The 17,500-nt window shown below is 35.1% G+C and overlaps 1 protein-coding gene across 1 annotated transcript in view; it reads right to left on the reverse strand.

Moving 5' to 3' along the window:
* ETV4 (ETS variant transcription factor 4) overlaps positions 1-17,500 on the reverse strand; it is a 60,672-nt gene that overhangs the window by 28,157 nt on the left and 15,015 nt on the right. The window contains exon 5 of the mRNA XM_053694236.1: positions 3,538-3,591. Within this exon, the coding sequence (XP_053550211.1) occupies positions 3,538-3,591 (54 nt within the window). The remainder of the gene's footprint in view (positions 1-3,537; positions 3,592-17,500) is intronic.

Here is a 17,500-nt window from a genome sequence, read left to right on the forward strand (position 1 = left end):
CATTTCACATGTTGCCACTAATATTATGCTTAAGGCGTTTTGTTTTTTCCTTTCTAAAAATCCCCCCCCCCCCCCCCCCAAAGAAAAAAAAAAATTCTGCGGATGCCCATGATGAATATTTAAATTAGGTGCAACCAGATTTCTCCCCAGTGCCTTACCCACCTGAAAGGGCTATGAAACCTTTACTTTGCTGTATTTGGCAGCAAGATTTTGAACATAAAATATGTAAGAAAAATAGTGAATTGTGGACAATTTGACACAGGAACAGCTAAGTAGGGGTCAATTGTGCCACTTTTTTTTGTAAAGTGACAAATCTAGATCTGCTTTTAAAAGTGATCTTGATTTTTAGACCCAAATAAACCCTTAAACAGCAGGTTCATCACTTAGGAAATAAGGACATGTGGGGGTTAGAGAATCAGCATTCCCTTAGTACACTTGAGATCTGAAGACACCTTAAACACAGCAGAACATTTTCTATCCTTACCACAAAAACATTGGCATATCCGCAGGTTTTGATGTGTGTGCAGGGGGGGGGGGGGGGTTATGGAACCTTTACTAACAGACATTTCTACATACTGATCAAGTGAAGAACCTGACAGGAGTTTAGAGTTGTCAGCCACTTCTAAAGGCCTGAGATTATAGTCTTGGACTGGTTCTTGCTCTGCCTGTAAAGCACTGATGTACTTTTGCATATCCTATGCACGTTGCTTTTAACAGTATGGCATTCTAATTGTCATAAAAAAAACACTCAGTAGTAGAGAACATTAGCTGTTTCTAACACCTATGCAATATTTGTTACCGGGTGTTTTTAGAAAGCTTTGCAGACAATATGGGGAATGTATCACAGTTTTCTGGGATAAAGATGCAGTCGTGATACCAGACAAAATTTTGGGGTGCATAAATCTGACCAAAACCTAAAGAGCAATGGTGCAGGGCCGGTCTACCACCAAGTAATACCTTTATTTTCTTTAAATTTACCCTTTCAACTCGGTTAACACTTTCCTCGCTCTACTTAAAGCACTGACTCAGTCTTGCAAATTAAAGGGAACTGAATGTCAACATTAAACTCTGTCGATTCAGATAAAGCAGGTCGTTTTAAACAACTTTTCAGTTTACTTCTATTATGAAATTTACTTTGTGGAAAAGCATACCTAGGCAGTCTCAGTAGTACCAATGGTCTACTGGGAGTAAACTGGTAATTGGTGTATATACACACACGTCTATTGTCATTGGCTCACTTCATGTGTTCTGCTAGGTACCAATTGTGCATTGCTGCTCTGAAGCGGTTTTTAACCCCTGCAAAGAGGTTAAAAACAGTTATATACAAGCAATAGCTCAATAATAAAATGCTCTTACATTAGACAATTTTTTTTTTTTTACTTTATGTTCTTTTAATGGGTAGCTGGCAACGAAGAGGGGTGCTTTGTAATAAACATAGGTGCATAGCACCCTGGAGAACCTCCTATATAAAGATATTCACAAAACCCATTTCATTCAAATATGTCCCATGACAAGACATCAGGTCTATAATATTTCATAACTTTCTTAGAAGTTGTTGGTACAATGCCAGAGTTAGTGGAATAATTAACAGGATCTAGATTAAGAGACGCATTTGGCCAGACACTGAGAATGTTATTTTGCTTGGTTGATTTTTTTTTTTTTTTGTCATCTAATTACTTTTTAAATCTTAACCAAGTTAAAAATAGCTTTAAGTGGGTCAAATGATTATCATCTGCCGCCAATTTGTACGCCAAGAAAATACAGAACATGCAGCTTGCCTCAATTACTGCTCTACACAAAAAGCAAATTATGCTTGTCTAATTTTGCACTTCAAAATAGTGAGTGCAATGGAACAACAGAGGGGAAAAAAACATGCGATAAAATGAGCACGCTTGACAGATTATTCAAGTGAATCAGACAGCTAGCAAGAGCGAGCAATTCCGAGTAATCAACAAAGTTACCGGGAACAGGTGATGGCAAATAATAGGGACTGTAAAGCTATCTATATAATAGGAGATAACTTCTCAACTAAGGTTTGCAGAATAGATCTGAGACTAGCAGGGTTAATCATGGGGCAAACACAGAAAGAAAAGGCATTGTTCAGCAACATGTCTCAGCACATCACCCCTATAAACAGTACACAACCAAACCAGGCAGAAATAATGGAGAAGTACATGGAATGCCGGCATTTCTCCATAATGCTGTTCCTTCATTTTGAAAGGCCCTCATCTAATTTATACTTTGGGTTTAAGGTAAAATATGTTCATGATGTCTGTAAAAAACTAAATAAAATTACAATATAGAAAATATTTTTGTGTGTGTGTATATTGTATATGTTTGTGTGTGTGTATGTGTATATGTGTATGTGTGTGTGTGTATATGTATATATGTGTATGTGTGTGTGTATGTATGTGTATGTGTGTGTGTATATGTGGTATGATTAATTTTACCTGTAATGATACAGCATAGCTCAAACTGAAACATCCATTTATCAAGCAGTATTAAAGGGACATTCCAATCAAAATTTAAATGCACATAGATTACATCTTTGAATAGAAACATATTTGCAATATACATTAGCAAAAATGCTTTTAGTAAAAGTTATCACTGTTTTAGTGTTAACATGGTTCTCTGCATGTGCATGTGAAGCATAGCTAGATATCGTCACTGCACCCACATTTTAAATAATGCAACTGCTCAAAACGCAAGTGGGGCCTGTATCATTTCAGCAATTAACATATTGAGTCATTACCAGATGGTACAAGCACCTTAGGCTCTCCGAACAAGTGTTGTGTTTAAAATGCTGGTGCACGGTGCATACTTAAATGCACTTTTGAAACAGCTACAGCTTTTATTAGAAGCATTTTTGCTAATGCATGAATTTTACAAAATTGCTTCTGTTCAATACCAAAATGCATCCATGTGGTGTCCAATTTTGACTGGAATATCCCTTTAAGTGTATATTTAGAAAAAAAACTTTCTTTTATAAAAAAAAATGCCAGCAAGTTTATAATGCACCCAGGTACTGAGCCGTGCAAAGTTAGAACAACAGATGTTTAAAAACAAAGACTCAAAGAAGAGATGGCCCTACCCATGAGCAACAATCATAGTAAATACAGCTTTATAACAAACGTATATTGTAAATATAACAAAGTGGTGCTTCCTTACAGAATCCCAAAGAAATTATATTGGTATTGATACATGAAGAAAACATGGGTTACTGTTTATAAATTGCATTCTGCCCCCCCCCCACCATAAAATGCTTCTGACCCGATAACAGGCAATAATTTACCTTTTATATACAGTCTATACCTAATGCCAACATCTATTTAACCCACACCAACTTCTTAGTGTCTTCAGATTGTGAGATGAAGAAATTTCATGTTACATCACCTTTTCCAACCTGATTATATATTTTTTTTCCTCTTAAATCAAAACATCAAATGACGAAATGCAAGTTAGTATATAGCAACCACAAAGTACCGTCTCATTATGGCACGCCCTCAACCTACAGATTAGAAGCAGAACGTTACTTACGGTTTTCAGAGTGCAGATCTTGCAAAAGCTGCTCGTCGCTGTCTGGCACTTGTGCTAAAGAAAGGGAGAAAAAAACAGATATCAAAAAATGTCCATGTAATGTAAGAGAGTGTATACAAACAGGGAATAAATAGCAGATATGAAAAACAAAAAAACAAACAGAAGGTGGAAAAAAATGTTATGGAAATATTTTGCAACATTCTGATTCTGGATGCATCTGTTACTAAAAAAAACAAACAAAACAAAAAAAACACATTCTATGTGCACCAATACACTACATTGGAGTTCTAACATTTTGAATATTTTTATCATATACCCAAAATGATGAACCATAGTATTTTTTTTAAAAAAAAAGACAGGAGTTAAACCTTTCCTGATTCAAATAGAGCATGCAATTTTAAACAACTTTCTAATTTACTTCCACTATTAAATGTACTTTGTTATCTTGCTATTCTTTGTTGAACAGCATATTTAGGTAGGCTCAGGAGCATGCATGTATCTTGTAGCGCTATATTGCAGCAGTGTTGCATTCACAAAAAGTGCTGATCGCTACAATAATGTTGAACTCTGAATTTATTTTATCTATATAATGTATCCAGAGAATCTGCAACAGCAGTAATAAAAACCCTGATAGATCTTATTTGTTTTTTTGCAACAAGCCATATCATGGAGATGTTTTGGTCTACAAGACCTTAAACATGATTACGATTTTGTAGACCAAAAAAGTCATTGTGATATTATGGATTGTTTCAATAAATAAAAGCTACCAAAGATTTTATTATTATTAGTGCTGCTGCTTCTTTGGAAAAGCTGAATATCTTGTTTTGGGGTTTTGTGCAGAACCCTCCAGCATGCACTGTATTGGACTGAGGGGTGCTTAACACTATTTTTGCAAACTTTTTTTTTTTTTTTTTAGAAACTGTAGTTTGTAGCTTATGCAGCCAGTCTTGGTATTTTTGTAGCAGTGTAAATTACATTCATATACATTTCAAAACTTAATATGTCCAAACAAAGCAGTAGCTGAATGTACTCACTGATGAGCGGTATTAAACTGTGCTAAACCTCTTAAAGTGAAAGTAAATCCTAGCGTTTTACAAATGCTAGGATTTACTATTGAAACAAATAAAGGGGACTTTCATTCATGAAGTATAAGATACTTTATGTAGAAAGTTCCTTTATTTTTTTCAACTGATTGCCATTTTTACCTTGTACAGCAGCCCACGGCAAAAAAAAGTTTTGGCTAAGGTGATGTTTTCACCTCTTAGCCAATAGCCGTGTGGTAAATCCGGCTTGGCGCCCATGGGAGACGGATTTACCGCACAGCTATTGGCCAAGAGGTGAAAATGTCACCTCTTAGCCAATTTTTTTTTTTTTTTTTTGCCGTGGGCTGCTGTACAAGGTAAGAACGGTGATCAATTGAATCAAATAAAGGAGCTTTCTACATGAAGTATTTTAAATGGAAAAACACCACTGTATGGCCTAGAACAAAAGATTTGCTTGAGGTGTCAAATCTTCATAAAGTATATAGTATAGAAATATTTATACGTGCATGTATAGAAGCAGATACTGACTCGCATAAAGTCCATAGTCATCAGTAGTAATAGTAAAACGTATCATTTAGACATGTCCCCTTTGAAAAAGCATCGGCGAAAAGCGTCATGTGACTCTATAGGGGGGTCAGAGGTATTTCTCTCTATTACACATTTGACAGCACTGCAATGTCCAGGTCTGTAAATGAATCCATTTTATTTTTATAAGTTTGTTTTACTGTTACTACTGATGACTATGGACTTTATGTGTGAGTCAGTATCTGTTTCTATTCATGCACGTATAAATATTTCTATACTATATACTTTATGAAGATTTGACGCTTCAAGCAAATCTTTTGTTCTAGGCCATACAGCGGTATTTTCCCCTTTCAATGTTTTTTAAAACTAACAATACTTTTTTTCTCAAGCCAGGAGATATTCTTCCAAGTCTATAGTTTGGTCAAAAGTTATCATGATTGCAGGTGGACAGGTTTGCAAGTGGAGAACCTATCTGCTGCAATCTCCACTTGCGATGATGCATCTCATGGCAAAATTTAGCATTGTACAACAGCTTTCTTGTGCAATGTCGCCCCCCTGTTCTCACGCAACTAATTGCGCATGAGCAGCATATGTCAATCACCCTGAACGGGCGAGCGTTGGACGATTGATCTGGCCACCGAGATGGCGGAGATGCAAAAGAAGCAGCTTCTGCTTCTTAAAATTGCAGAGCTCTCTTGCATGAGCGAGCCAGCAGCTACAAAGCTTCAAAAGCTGAGAATAAAGCTTAAAAAAGGACAGTCAACGCCAGAATGTTTATTGTTTAAAAAGATAGATAATCCCTTTATTACCCATTCCACAGTTTTGCATAACCAACACAGTTATAATAATACTTTTTACCTTTAATTACCTTGTATCTATGTATCTGCAAACTGACCCCTTATTTCAGTTCTTTTGACAGACTTGCATTTTAGCCAATCAGTGCTGACTCCTAGGTAACTTCACGTGCGTGAGCTCAATTTTATCTATATGACACAAATTAACTAATGCTCTCTAGTGGTGAAAAACTGTCAAAATGCTTTCACATAAGAGGCGGCCTTCAAGGTCTAAGAAATTAGCATATGAGCCTACCTAGGTTTAGCTTTTAACTAAGAATGCCAAGAGAACAAAGTCAAATTGGTGATAAAAGTAAATTGTAAAGTCATTTAAAATGAAATGCCTTATCTGAATCCTGAAAGTTTATTTTGCACTTGACTGTCCCTTTAATAAAAATGTACCCCATTTTCTTTACTATACTGAAAGAAGCAAGAGAGACTGACAACAGCTGTGAGATTCTAAAATGTACTGATTATAATAAAACAGTAAGTTTATTCTGAAAAGCCACTTAGAAAATGCATTGAGCTGAGCTTGCCTTGTAAGTTTTGCACTTGGGAGCACAAGGAGACTGACCACACCACTTGCTTCATAAAAGTCAGTAAACTAGACTAAAAAGGTGTATACAATGCCTCCATTATTACTGTTGTAGAATATCTGTGCCAGTAGCAAAATCACAGCCAAGTAAAATATACAAGTGAACTTCCAGCATTAAAACGTCACTTTTTCACCATTTCATGCTTTTGTTACTATGGCAGATTCAGAATATTCTACTAAACATGTTAATAGATGCGCATTCAGGCCGATCTGAATTCCCTAAGACGGCGGCCGCAAGCATCACTCGGCAGTCTGATTTATTGTTGTGAAAATACAGCACATTAAGATCTGTGCAATTCCAGTGCTTAGTGTGTAGCACAAAGTAATTTGCCGAATGCGTCTTGCAGGTGCCATCTCAAAATAACCAAAAGGCACGTCTAGTTCTTAATCACTTTTTACATCTCATCATAGGCTGTGGCTAAAGTCAAATAATAATAATTGTAAAAAAATATTTGAATAATTTAAATTTAGTAATTTAATATTACATCCATGAAATATATAATAATAATAATAATAATAATAATAATAATAATAATAATAATAATAATAATAAATGCATACACACACGCACCTTTTCAATGGGTGCACCACCATGCTAAAATAAGCCAATATTAACATTTTCCCATATTTGTTGCTCAAAAAAACATTAAATACATTTATGAAAAATTATGCAATTTGTGCTTTGGATAGCATAAAATGATATAATATTATAAATACAATAGATTGTCCGCGCTCGCTAGATTTAAACAACCATAGTGATATTTATTTATACAAACAAGTGACATTTTGGGAATATCTCCCCTTCCTCAAACCAGTGAGTGTGGTTAGTTTGCCATTAGATATAAACATATAATAATAATAACAACAACAACCTGTATTTATTTTCTATATGAAATAGCTAGCAAGGGGTTAAACCAAAGTGCCAAGCAAGAAGCAGCCAAGAGGTTGGATCAAAAATAAACCCTTTAGTTAATAGGTTAGCAATTGCACTCTGACGTTTCGGAAGGAAGTATTACTGTCCTCTGGTAATTTAGTTACATTAGAGCTGATACTAGCATTAAACTAAAGACCATGTGTCCCCTATTACTGTGCTGCAGGTGGCATTGCCTATTTAAAGCTGGTACCTTGGCAGCAGGCGTGAAAGAGATACAGGAAAGGGTCGTGCTGCAATTGGAATGTGCAAGAAGGATATACTAAATGGTTTTAGTCCCATTCTGTCTATGATGTTACAGATAGCTGGTCACAGACAGTCTTGTTCCGTGGGGGTAGGGGGTGGAGTTGAATGTGGTTTAAAGGAAAGTAAATACAAAAAATTAACTATCATGATTCAGATAGAGACTTTTCCATTTGCTTCTATAATTATTATTATTAGTTCCTAATAAAAGCACCAATTAATTATGCAGCACTATACAAAGTTCAATACATTCATGTGGTAAATCCCAATACATACACTAACAAGTACAAATATGCGTAGCTTACATTTGTGTAAGTACATTACAATCACTGCAGTACTTATAGGATTATTCTCTTGGTTTCATTTATCATCATCATCAGTAATTTGTAGAGCACCAACATATTTCACAGCGCTTTCTAATTATGCTTTTCCACAGCAGCAATGCACTACTGGGAGCTAGCTGGTGATTGGTAGTTACACACATATGCGTACATATTGGCTCACCAGATGTGCTCAGCTACCTCCCAGTAGTGCATTGCTGCTCTGGAGCCTACTTTGGCTATGCACTTAATACCTTTAAACATAAAGTTATATGAAAGTAATAGTGCAACAATAAAATGTTCCAACAAATGAAATTATTTTCTTTTAATACTTTTAAGTACACCTCTCGTCTGATTTAATAATAAGTGCAACAAACTAATATTAATACATAATACTGATGCAAAATGCTCATCTGCAGCGATGTAATAATTGTGTACCCCATAGGCAGAGACAATAGTAATTCAAAATCAAGAACCCCCTTTATTTTGGAGGAAAAAAATAAATAAAACAATATAATATATACACATACACACACATCCATACATCCATACATATACACCTGCTACTATAATGTGTAACCATTTTAAAAATGAATATATTTTTTTCTTGGAGTAAAATCAATGCAAATTGTCTAACAAAATAGTTTCAAATTATGCAACAAACCAGAGCCTCTAAATGGTTTGTAATGTCATAAAAGGGGTTTTACATTTATTTATACTGAGATTAAAGGGACAGTCAAGTCTAAAAAAAACTTTCATTTTTCAAATAGGGCATATAATTTTAAACAACTTTCCAATTTACTTTTATCAACAATTTTGCTTTGTTCTCTTGGTATTCTTAGTTGAAAGCAAACCTAGGAAGGCTCATATGATCATTTCTAAGCCCTTGAAGGCCACCTCTATTTTATTTAATTTTCACAGCAGGGGAGAGCAAGCTCATGTAGGCCATATAGATAGCATTGTGATCACGCCCGTAGCAAGTGGCAGACACTGCACTAATTGGCTAAAATGCAAGTCAATAGATAATAACTAAAAGTCATGTGATTAGGGGCGGTCAGAAGATGCTTAGATACAAGTTAGTCACAGAAGTAAAAAAGTGTATTAATATAACAGTGTTGGTTTTGCAAAACTGGGGAATGGGTAATAAAGGGATTATCTATCTTTTTAAACAACAAAAATTCTGGTGTTGACTGTCCCTTTAAAGTCCGTTTTTTTATGTTTCATCTAAAAGATCTTTTAAAATATTTGGTCAGTACAAAAAGCATCAGTTTTTCACTAAGTTTACATTTGTTTCTTGTGGAGACATGTCCTGTTCACCCACAAAGCTTTCCTTATCAGTGAGTATTCTGTCTATGGATGAGTTGTATAAAAAAAATGCACTAAACACTATAGCTGCCACAATTGATTGTAGACATGTCTATAAATACATTTCTTCAGTTTCCTGTCATGAAAATGACAAACTTGAGTGTTTTTTTAAAAAAAAACAAAAAGGAATAATGCACTTTTATACAGATTACATATTAGAATAAAAAGGTCTAGGATAGTTTATCATATAATTTGGTTTATTAAGTTTCTATGGGAATATTCAACCACAACTAACTTACTGTCTCAATGAACACGAATAAATACAGAAGTGCTATTATCTAGTGCTAATTTTTCAGTGGTCTGTCAGAGAGGACGGACGATGCTGCAGTCTTCAGCCATTATCCTAGACAGAGTACAACTGGTTTTCACACCAGAACAGTAATTATATGTGGCATTAGTTTAACAGCTTAATTGTTATATACAGAGCAGAGGTGTCGACTACAGAGTTTGGCCTCACCAGACTTCTAAAGTTGGTATTATCCTCGTGTGTTCTCATACATAGGAGGTAGGTAGCCTTCAGGGGATGGAAGAAAGGATTTGTGAATAGCACAATTCCGCTGACTCATACCCATAGGCCGCTAAACCAAACAAGCATTTCAACAGAATTGTGAATGGAAATCGCCTTCCAGCAGAATGGCCAGGTTTTAAAATCTATGGTTTACTACATAGTAGAGTAGGATATTTTCAAACCAAAAAAAAAAAAAAAGAGACAATATACAAGTAAATAAACATGATTTAAAAATATATAAATATAGGGATAACTATTCAAATAGCTGGAAGCAGATATTTTTTGTTTAAAAATTTTGTAACCGATTTTAATATGAAATTTTACAGTAGTATGCAACCGTAAGTTTTGTTATAATTTTTTTGTGTTTTTTTAAATCAGAAATATGGTGATCTTGTAACTTAACATGTATCAAAACATTTTTAAAAAAAAAGTCAATATATAAAATAACCTCCCCTCCCAAGAGTTTAAAGATTACATTTTGGAGCAATGGACCAAGGAGGGCAAGTCTGTTAATACATTAGGGCTGTAAAAATCAGAGGCGAGGATGATCAAAACAGGAACTAAAAGTGAACAAATGGCATGGGCAGGCTTAATTGGTTTAAACAAGTGAGTGATCAATCTTATTATACATTAGTTGGAAAGTCTTGTTAGGGACGAAGTCTAAACATATTTAGTGGATGAAAATTCTATTTTCGGTTTATAAATCTTGTGATCACAAAGCAAGTTATTACAACCTAAACTGCTGCTCTTTGTTAATTTAAAACCAGCAAATGACAGCGCACTTCCATAGGCTACAATGTGAGCCTCGTTCTAAGCTCAGAGAAGGGGGTAAGTAGCACAGGGATTGCAGTATTTTTAAATCTATATGTATATGCTTATATTTATTTGTGTGTGAATATGTGTATTTACACAAATATATATGTATAGAAGCATATAGATTTACTGGGAACGCACAGTGACCACAATGTAAAGGCACTTTTCAGTGCCGTTTTGTTTTCTAGCACCCCACTCCTACTAACTTTAAAGCCATAAAACTGCCTAGTGCATTTGTTTTATATTGGGTAGGCGGGGGAGAAAAAGCTAAAAAAAAAATTTAATAAAAAACACACAACTATAATGCCCTGTAATTTGGGGCTAATCTAATGGCTGGTTATTTATCACGGCCCGCATGCCCAGCAAATTTGCCAATTTGTGGGTTTACTTTAATTTAGCGCTCTAATCTAGCCCTGAATACACAAAGAAAAAAAATAAATACTAGATTAAAATAGTCAGTATTCATTCATTTCCTTTTTAAAAAAAATCAAATGGTTTATACTGCACTCTGGAGAGCGAGCTAACCCAGTCCTCTTTTTGCCAGAGCCCCGGCAGGAAGCTTAGCGCGCTCAGTTCCCAGGACCTACACTAAAGTTAGTGAAGGTCCTGGGAACCAAGAGTGTTACGTCTGCTGTTAGCGCGACTGTGGCTATAGCAAGAAGAGGATGGGATTAGCGTGCTCTAAAGAGCACAATAATATAAGTATTGTAGCTACAGGTGAATTTTTTTGTTTACTTTTCACCTGTAGCTTTGAAACATTTACATTAGTATTAACAAAAACAAAGTGTAAATGTTTAACTAAAATGCAATAAACAGCATTTCTTTATGGTGGAGGATTTTAGCCTGATCAGATTTAACACCATTACTAGGGATGGGTGAACATTCCAAAAATTAAACTATTGTTAACACATTCGTTTGTTTTCAATTTTTTAACGTTTAACGTAATAGCTAAGGATTTCTTTAAATGTAATATTCAAATGATGCAATATTTGAAAAAGAATCGTTCAAACTGATATATTTGTATCTATTTTATGTATCAATTTACTAAATTCCCTACCACATGAACTACTGAACTTCTAAATAGTATTTGTTAAAGGGACAGTAAAGTCAAAATTATGATTTCAAGATTCAGATAGAGTATGCAATTTTAAACAACTTTCAAATTTACTTCTGTAATCAAATTTGCTTTGTTTTCTTGGTATCTTATTAACCCCTTGAGTGCTAAAGACGGCTCTGAGCCGTCATAGAGTTTCCCACTCTGGTGCCGTCGCTAGCACTCTACCACCTTGAGGGAGATCTGGGGGCTCCCACCCGCTCCTACCCCGGCGATCGGGCCTGCTTCACGTTATGCACAGTGACATCATCATGCAACTTTATTTAAAATTCACAATTTTAAGTATAGGAGCAGGGGGCATGCTGCTTAGAAGCCTGTATCTCAGGCATCTAAGCAGCTACAGACCCCCAAGACCCACCGTTGGAAAGGTAATCTTCTAACCTTTACAACAGTGTATGTCTTGGGGATCTGAGAAAAAAAAAACACTTAACAGCTTAGCACCAAGGTGGGAAAGTGCTAAGGGTTAAAGAGTAAAACTAGGTAAGATCATAAGAGCTCAGAAGTGTGCACGTGTCTTTAGTACTCTATGGCAGCAGTGTTTTGCAACATTGTCTAAAAAAGCTAAACATAATGTTGCAAAACACTGGTGCCATAAAGTAGTAGAGACACGTGCACACTCCTGAGCTCTTATGTGCCGTCCTAGTTTGACTCTTCAATAAAAAAATACCAAAAGAACAAAGCACATTTAAAAAAAAGAAATAAACTGGAAAGTTGTTTAAAATTGCATACTCTATCTGAATCATAAAAGTTTACTTTTGACTTCACTGTCCCTTTAAATTGAATGTTCAAAATTTCGAATGAGGGTATTCAATCTAATTATGAACAATCGAAAACCGAATTTTAATGGATTTTCATTCTTAATATTTGATTGTCCAAAAAGCATGTCCACAGGACTATTGGTTCTACCAAAAGAATTACACTTACAGCACATTCGCTCATTCCCTACCATAAACTATATATACCAGCACAAAGAAAAACTAGGTAAGGAATTAAAGAGGCTAGCAATCAAGGGTAGAAGTCTGCTGCAATTACACACAGATTAGTGCATTCTATAACAAAAGAATGGATTAGGAAAAACAGAAAAAAGCTGTTAAAACGTTTTTACGAGAGCAACAATAATCCTAAACTGTGCGTTTAATAATAAGTACTTAGTAAAAATGCAATAAAAATGGAGCCAGGACAAAGTGTGGATGAAAAAATATACTGAAAGGATTAGATGACTTTACAGAGGATTGAAGTTTTCATTTAAGGGGTGGAAAGATGGCAGAAGGTCAAATGCCCTAATGTATTATTGCATTTCAATTGTATTTTTCTTGCATATAAGTTATGTGTCTAATCCCTGCAGATGTGTCATGCATATGATAAAGGCAGCTGCAAAGCAGTGGGATCTATCTGGTGAGCCAGTGACAAGAGGAACACACGTGCAGCCACCAATCAGCAGCTAGCACCCAGTAGTGCATTGGCTGCTCCTGAACCTATCTGGGTAGGCTTTTTAACAAAGTATACCAAGAGAATAAATTCTACAAAAGTAAATTGATACATTTTATTTTAAAAAATGCATGCTCCATCTGAACCAAAGAAATTTAATTTTGACTTATGTCCCTTTAAATGAGATTATTCTACCTGCTGGTTCATGGTGAAGATGCAACTGAGAACTTGTTGGTTTAAAAAAAAAAAAATTAAAAAAAAAAATCTACTTGGTTAATCCAGTCAATATCAAATTCAGAGTTGCAATATGAGCTGTCCTAATAAAGGTATAAAAATGCCCCAAGATCAACACCCTATTGGGGTATTACACAAGATAATCCAACTTCCATCTTTCAGCTGCCATCCTGGCCACATGAAAATATAGGATAGCTCATAAAATCCCAGGGAAAGAATCACAGATCATGTGCAAATTGAGCCAGGGGAGCGCTGAAGGTTGTTTAACATCCTTTAAAACTTCTTTCCAAATTGTCTTTTTCCATATGCAGAAGCCAGAAATCCTTTTACTATTAACTACGGCTTAATGTGTCCTGTTTTTCATAAATGCTGATGTTGAATTTGCTTTTTTAACAAGTAGGGTTGTATAAACAAGAGAATCCTGCCCAAACCTTCCATTATCCTTATATTTCCAAATAGGAAACAGAGAAATAAACTTCTGCTAGGGTTTTCAGCACACCAGAGAATTCAAATAAAAGCACCTGTACCACTGTCCACTAGAAATGTAAAAAGCAAAAAAATAAAATAAATACCTTTAACAAAAAAAAAAAAAAAATATATTACAAATGAAGCCAGACACACAGTGCTAGCTAGTCCACTAGATCACTAAGTGCAGTAATATTATTATTGATAACAACAATATGGTCTAATGTGCTAGGGATTTTTTTATTGCACTATTGCTTGCATAGAGCTGTGCATTTCACCCCCCACTAAAGGGTTAAAAAGAAATTTTTGGAGCGGTAATGCGCAACAAGAATTAAACAAAGCTGGCGATGTGAGACTACAGCTCAGAGGCAACTGCTTTGCAGAGGTTAAAAGGGACAGTCTAGTCAAAATTAAACTTTCATTATTCAGATAGGACTTGTAATTTTAATAAACTTTCCAATTTACTTTTTTTTTTAATCAAATTTGCTTTGTTTTCTTGTTATTCTTAGTTGAAACTAAACCTAGGTAGGTTCATATGCTAATTTCTAAGCCCTTGAGAGCTGCCTCTTATCACATGTTTTTTAAATTGCTTTTAACAACAAGAGACTGTGGGCCATATAGATAACACTGTTTAGGCACAGGGAGTTTGCACAACACAATGCTAAATGCAACTCGATAGATTTTATATAGCCACAGTCATGTGATCAGGGGGCTGTCAGAAGGTTATTAGATACAAGGTAATCGCAGAGGTAAAAACTGTATTAAACAGTGTTGGTTATGCAAAACTGGGGGATGGGTAATAAAGGGATTATCTGTCTTTTAAAACAATAACAATTCTATTGTAGACTGTCCCTTTAAGCACACAGACAGGTCTGGGCAAATATCAGTTCAATAATAAAATGATCTAGGAAAGAAGGTCATTTTATTATTGCTCTTTTATGCAATTTTAAGCAACTTTCTAATTTACTCCTATTATCAATTTTTCTTTGTTCTCTTGCTATCTTTATTTGAAAAATAAGGCATCTAAGCTTTTTTTTTGGTTCAGACTATGGACAGCAATTTTTTATTGGTGGATGAATTTATCCACCAATCAGCAAGGACAGCCCAGGTTGTTCAGCAAAAATGGGCAGGCATCTAAACTTCCATTCTTGCATTTCAAATAAAGATACCAAGAGAATGAAGAAAATTTGATAATAGGAGTAAATTAGAAAGTTGCTTAAAATGTCATGCTCTATCTGAATCATGAAAGAAAAAATTTGGGTTCAGTGTCCCTTTAACATTACAAGTGTTCTAAACTATGATTTAATTTAGGGAGTGCAGTTTTAAAATGTGGGGATACAAATGCTTATCCCCCCTTAATTCCCTTCCACGTTTCTGGGTAATTAATAAACTGTCCAATGCAGCAATGTTCTTTCTAGATCCTCATCTTCATGTCACTGTAAGTAAGATATGGGCAGTATTCCACAGACAATAAATAAATGAAAGACTAGATCTATCAATATGCAATAGATAATCAAAACCTCAGGTTAGCATCCACTGCCCCATTAGAGCAAATGTAGCACTTTAAATAACTTTACAATTTACTTCTATTACCTCTTTGGTATCCTTTGTTGAAAAGCATTCCTAGGTAAGCTCAAGGACAGGAAAACACTACTGGGAGCTAGTTGCCAATTGATGGCTGCACATATATCTGGCTTCCACCAATCCTTGCATGCCCCACGACCTGGACGCCAAAGGAGGCACACAATGATTGGAGGAAGCCGAATTCATCACTGATCTGCTAAAGAAAGTAGGAGCTGCGGATCAGCGTTTTTTTGTTTACCATAACGTAAAGGCAAGTTGTTTTTGTTTTGTTTTTAAAAGCGTCTATGTAAAGTTTAATGAGTGAAAGTGCCCCTGTTTTTAAGATTATTTTTAGAAACCGGACAATTATTCATTAAACTTTACAATCACTAATGAAATAAAAAAATAAAATTGAAATATGCAGTGTGCAGCTATGAAAAAAGCTTAGCTTGTGTATATTAAAGCAGGGCTTGACAAATCTGTTCAAAATCTAGGCATCTTTGAGATAAAATATAATTATATATATATATATATATATATATATATATATATACACATACACACACACACACACACAACATACAATAATGTTTATACATAAATACATACATTCTATAAGAACACAACATAGATTTGTATTTAAGAATTGTGAGGCCTAGAAAAGATCCAGCCTAACCGAGCTAAGTTTTATGTACGGCTGGTGGCAGTGGGGGCATATGGACATTTTAAGACTAATTCAGTGGCTCCCTGGCACCTGAGTTTTTCAAGCCCTGTATTGTCTGGGACCAAAATGATATACTATTGGAAAGTTCTCCTTTATGAAAGGTACAAGTGGGCTAAACCAGGCTGCACTCTGGAAGAGCACATTCTACAGAGCAAGAAATTATAGTCATGTCCATTTTCAGATACTGTATTTCCACATCTTCTCTTGGAAATCCAGTTTAGACCTTCGTGTCTATACTAAACCACCCAGACATTTGCATTTGGGAAATTGTGTAGAAACATAGGGGAAGTTCCTTAAAGGGACATTATACACTCATTTTTTTCTTTGCATAAATGTTTTGTAGATTATCTATTTTTATAGCCCATAAAGTTTTTTTTTTTAGATAATGTATAGTTTTGCTTATTTTTAAATAACATTGCTCTGATTTTCAGACTCCTAACCAAGCCCCAAAGTTTTATGTGAATACCGTCAGCTACCTTCTCCAGCTTGCTCCTATTTGTGTAAAGGGTCTTTTCATATGCAAAAGAAGGGGGAGGGGGAGTGTCTTATTTGCCACTTGCAGTGGGCTTTTCAGCTACCTTTTCAACAGAGCTAAACTGACAGCTTCTAAGTAAGTTTTTAAACGGTTTTATACTGGATTTTTATATCAGTATCTGTGCATATTATTCTTTATAGTAGTGTCTTTTACATGCAGTTATATGAAAATGTGTGTACTGTCGCTTTAAATGTAAATGATGGAACAGTATATCTGGTTATAAGAATGTAAGCAAGTACTGTTAAAGGGATAGGAAAGTCAAAATTAAACTCTCATGCTTCAGACAAATTGGCATGCTCTAAGTTAACTTTTAAAAAGGACAGTCTACACCAAAATTGTTAGTTTAAAAAGATAGATAATGCCTTTACTACCCATTCCCCAGCTTTGCACAACCAACATTGTTATATTAATTTACTTTACAACATTTAAACCTCTAAAATTGTGGCCGTTTCTAAGCCACTACAGAAAGCCTCTTATCACATTTTTTTATGTGCTTTTCACAACAGGAGACTGCTAGTTCATGTGAGCCACATAGATAACATTGTGCTCATGCCCAAGGAGTTATTTAAGAGTCAGCACAACACGGCACTAACTGGCTAAAATGCAAGTCAATAGATAAATACAAAGTCATGTGATCAGGGGGCTGTCCCCAAAACTGGGGAATGGGTTATAAAGGGATTATCTATATTTTAAAACAACAACAATTCTGATGTATACTGTCCCT

Source organism: Bombina bombina, chromosome 1 (assembly GCF_027579735.1).
Source record: "Bombina bombina isolate aBomBom1 chromosome 1, aBomBom1.pri, whole genome shotgun sequence".
Lineage (NCBI taxonomy): Eukaryota > Metazoa > Chordata > Amphibia > Anura > Bombinatoridae > Bombina > Bombina bombina.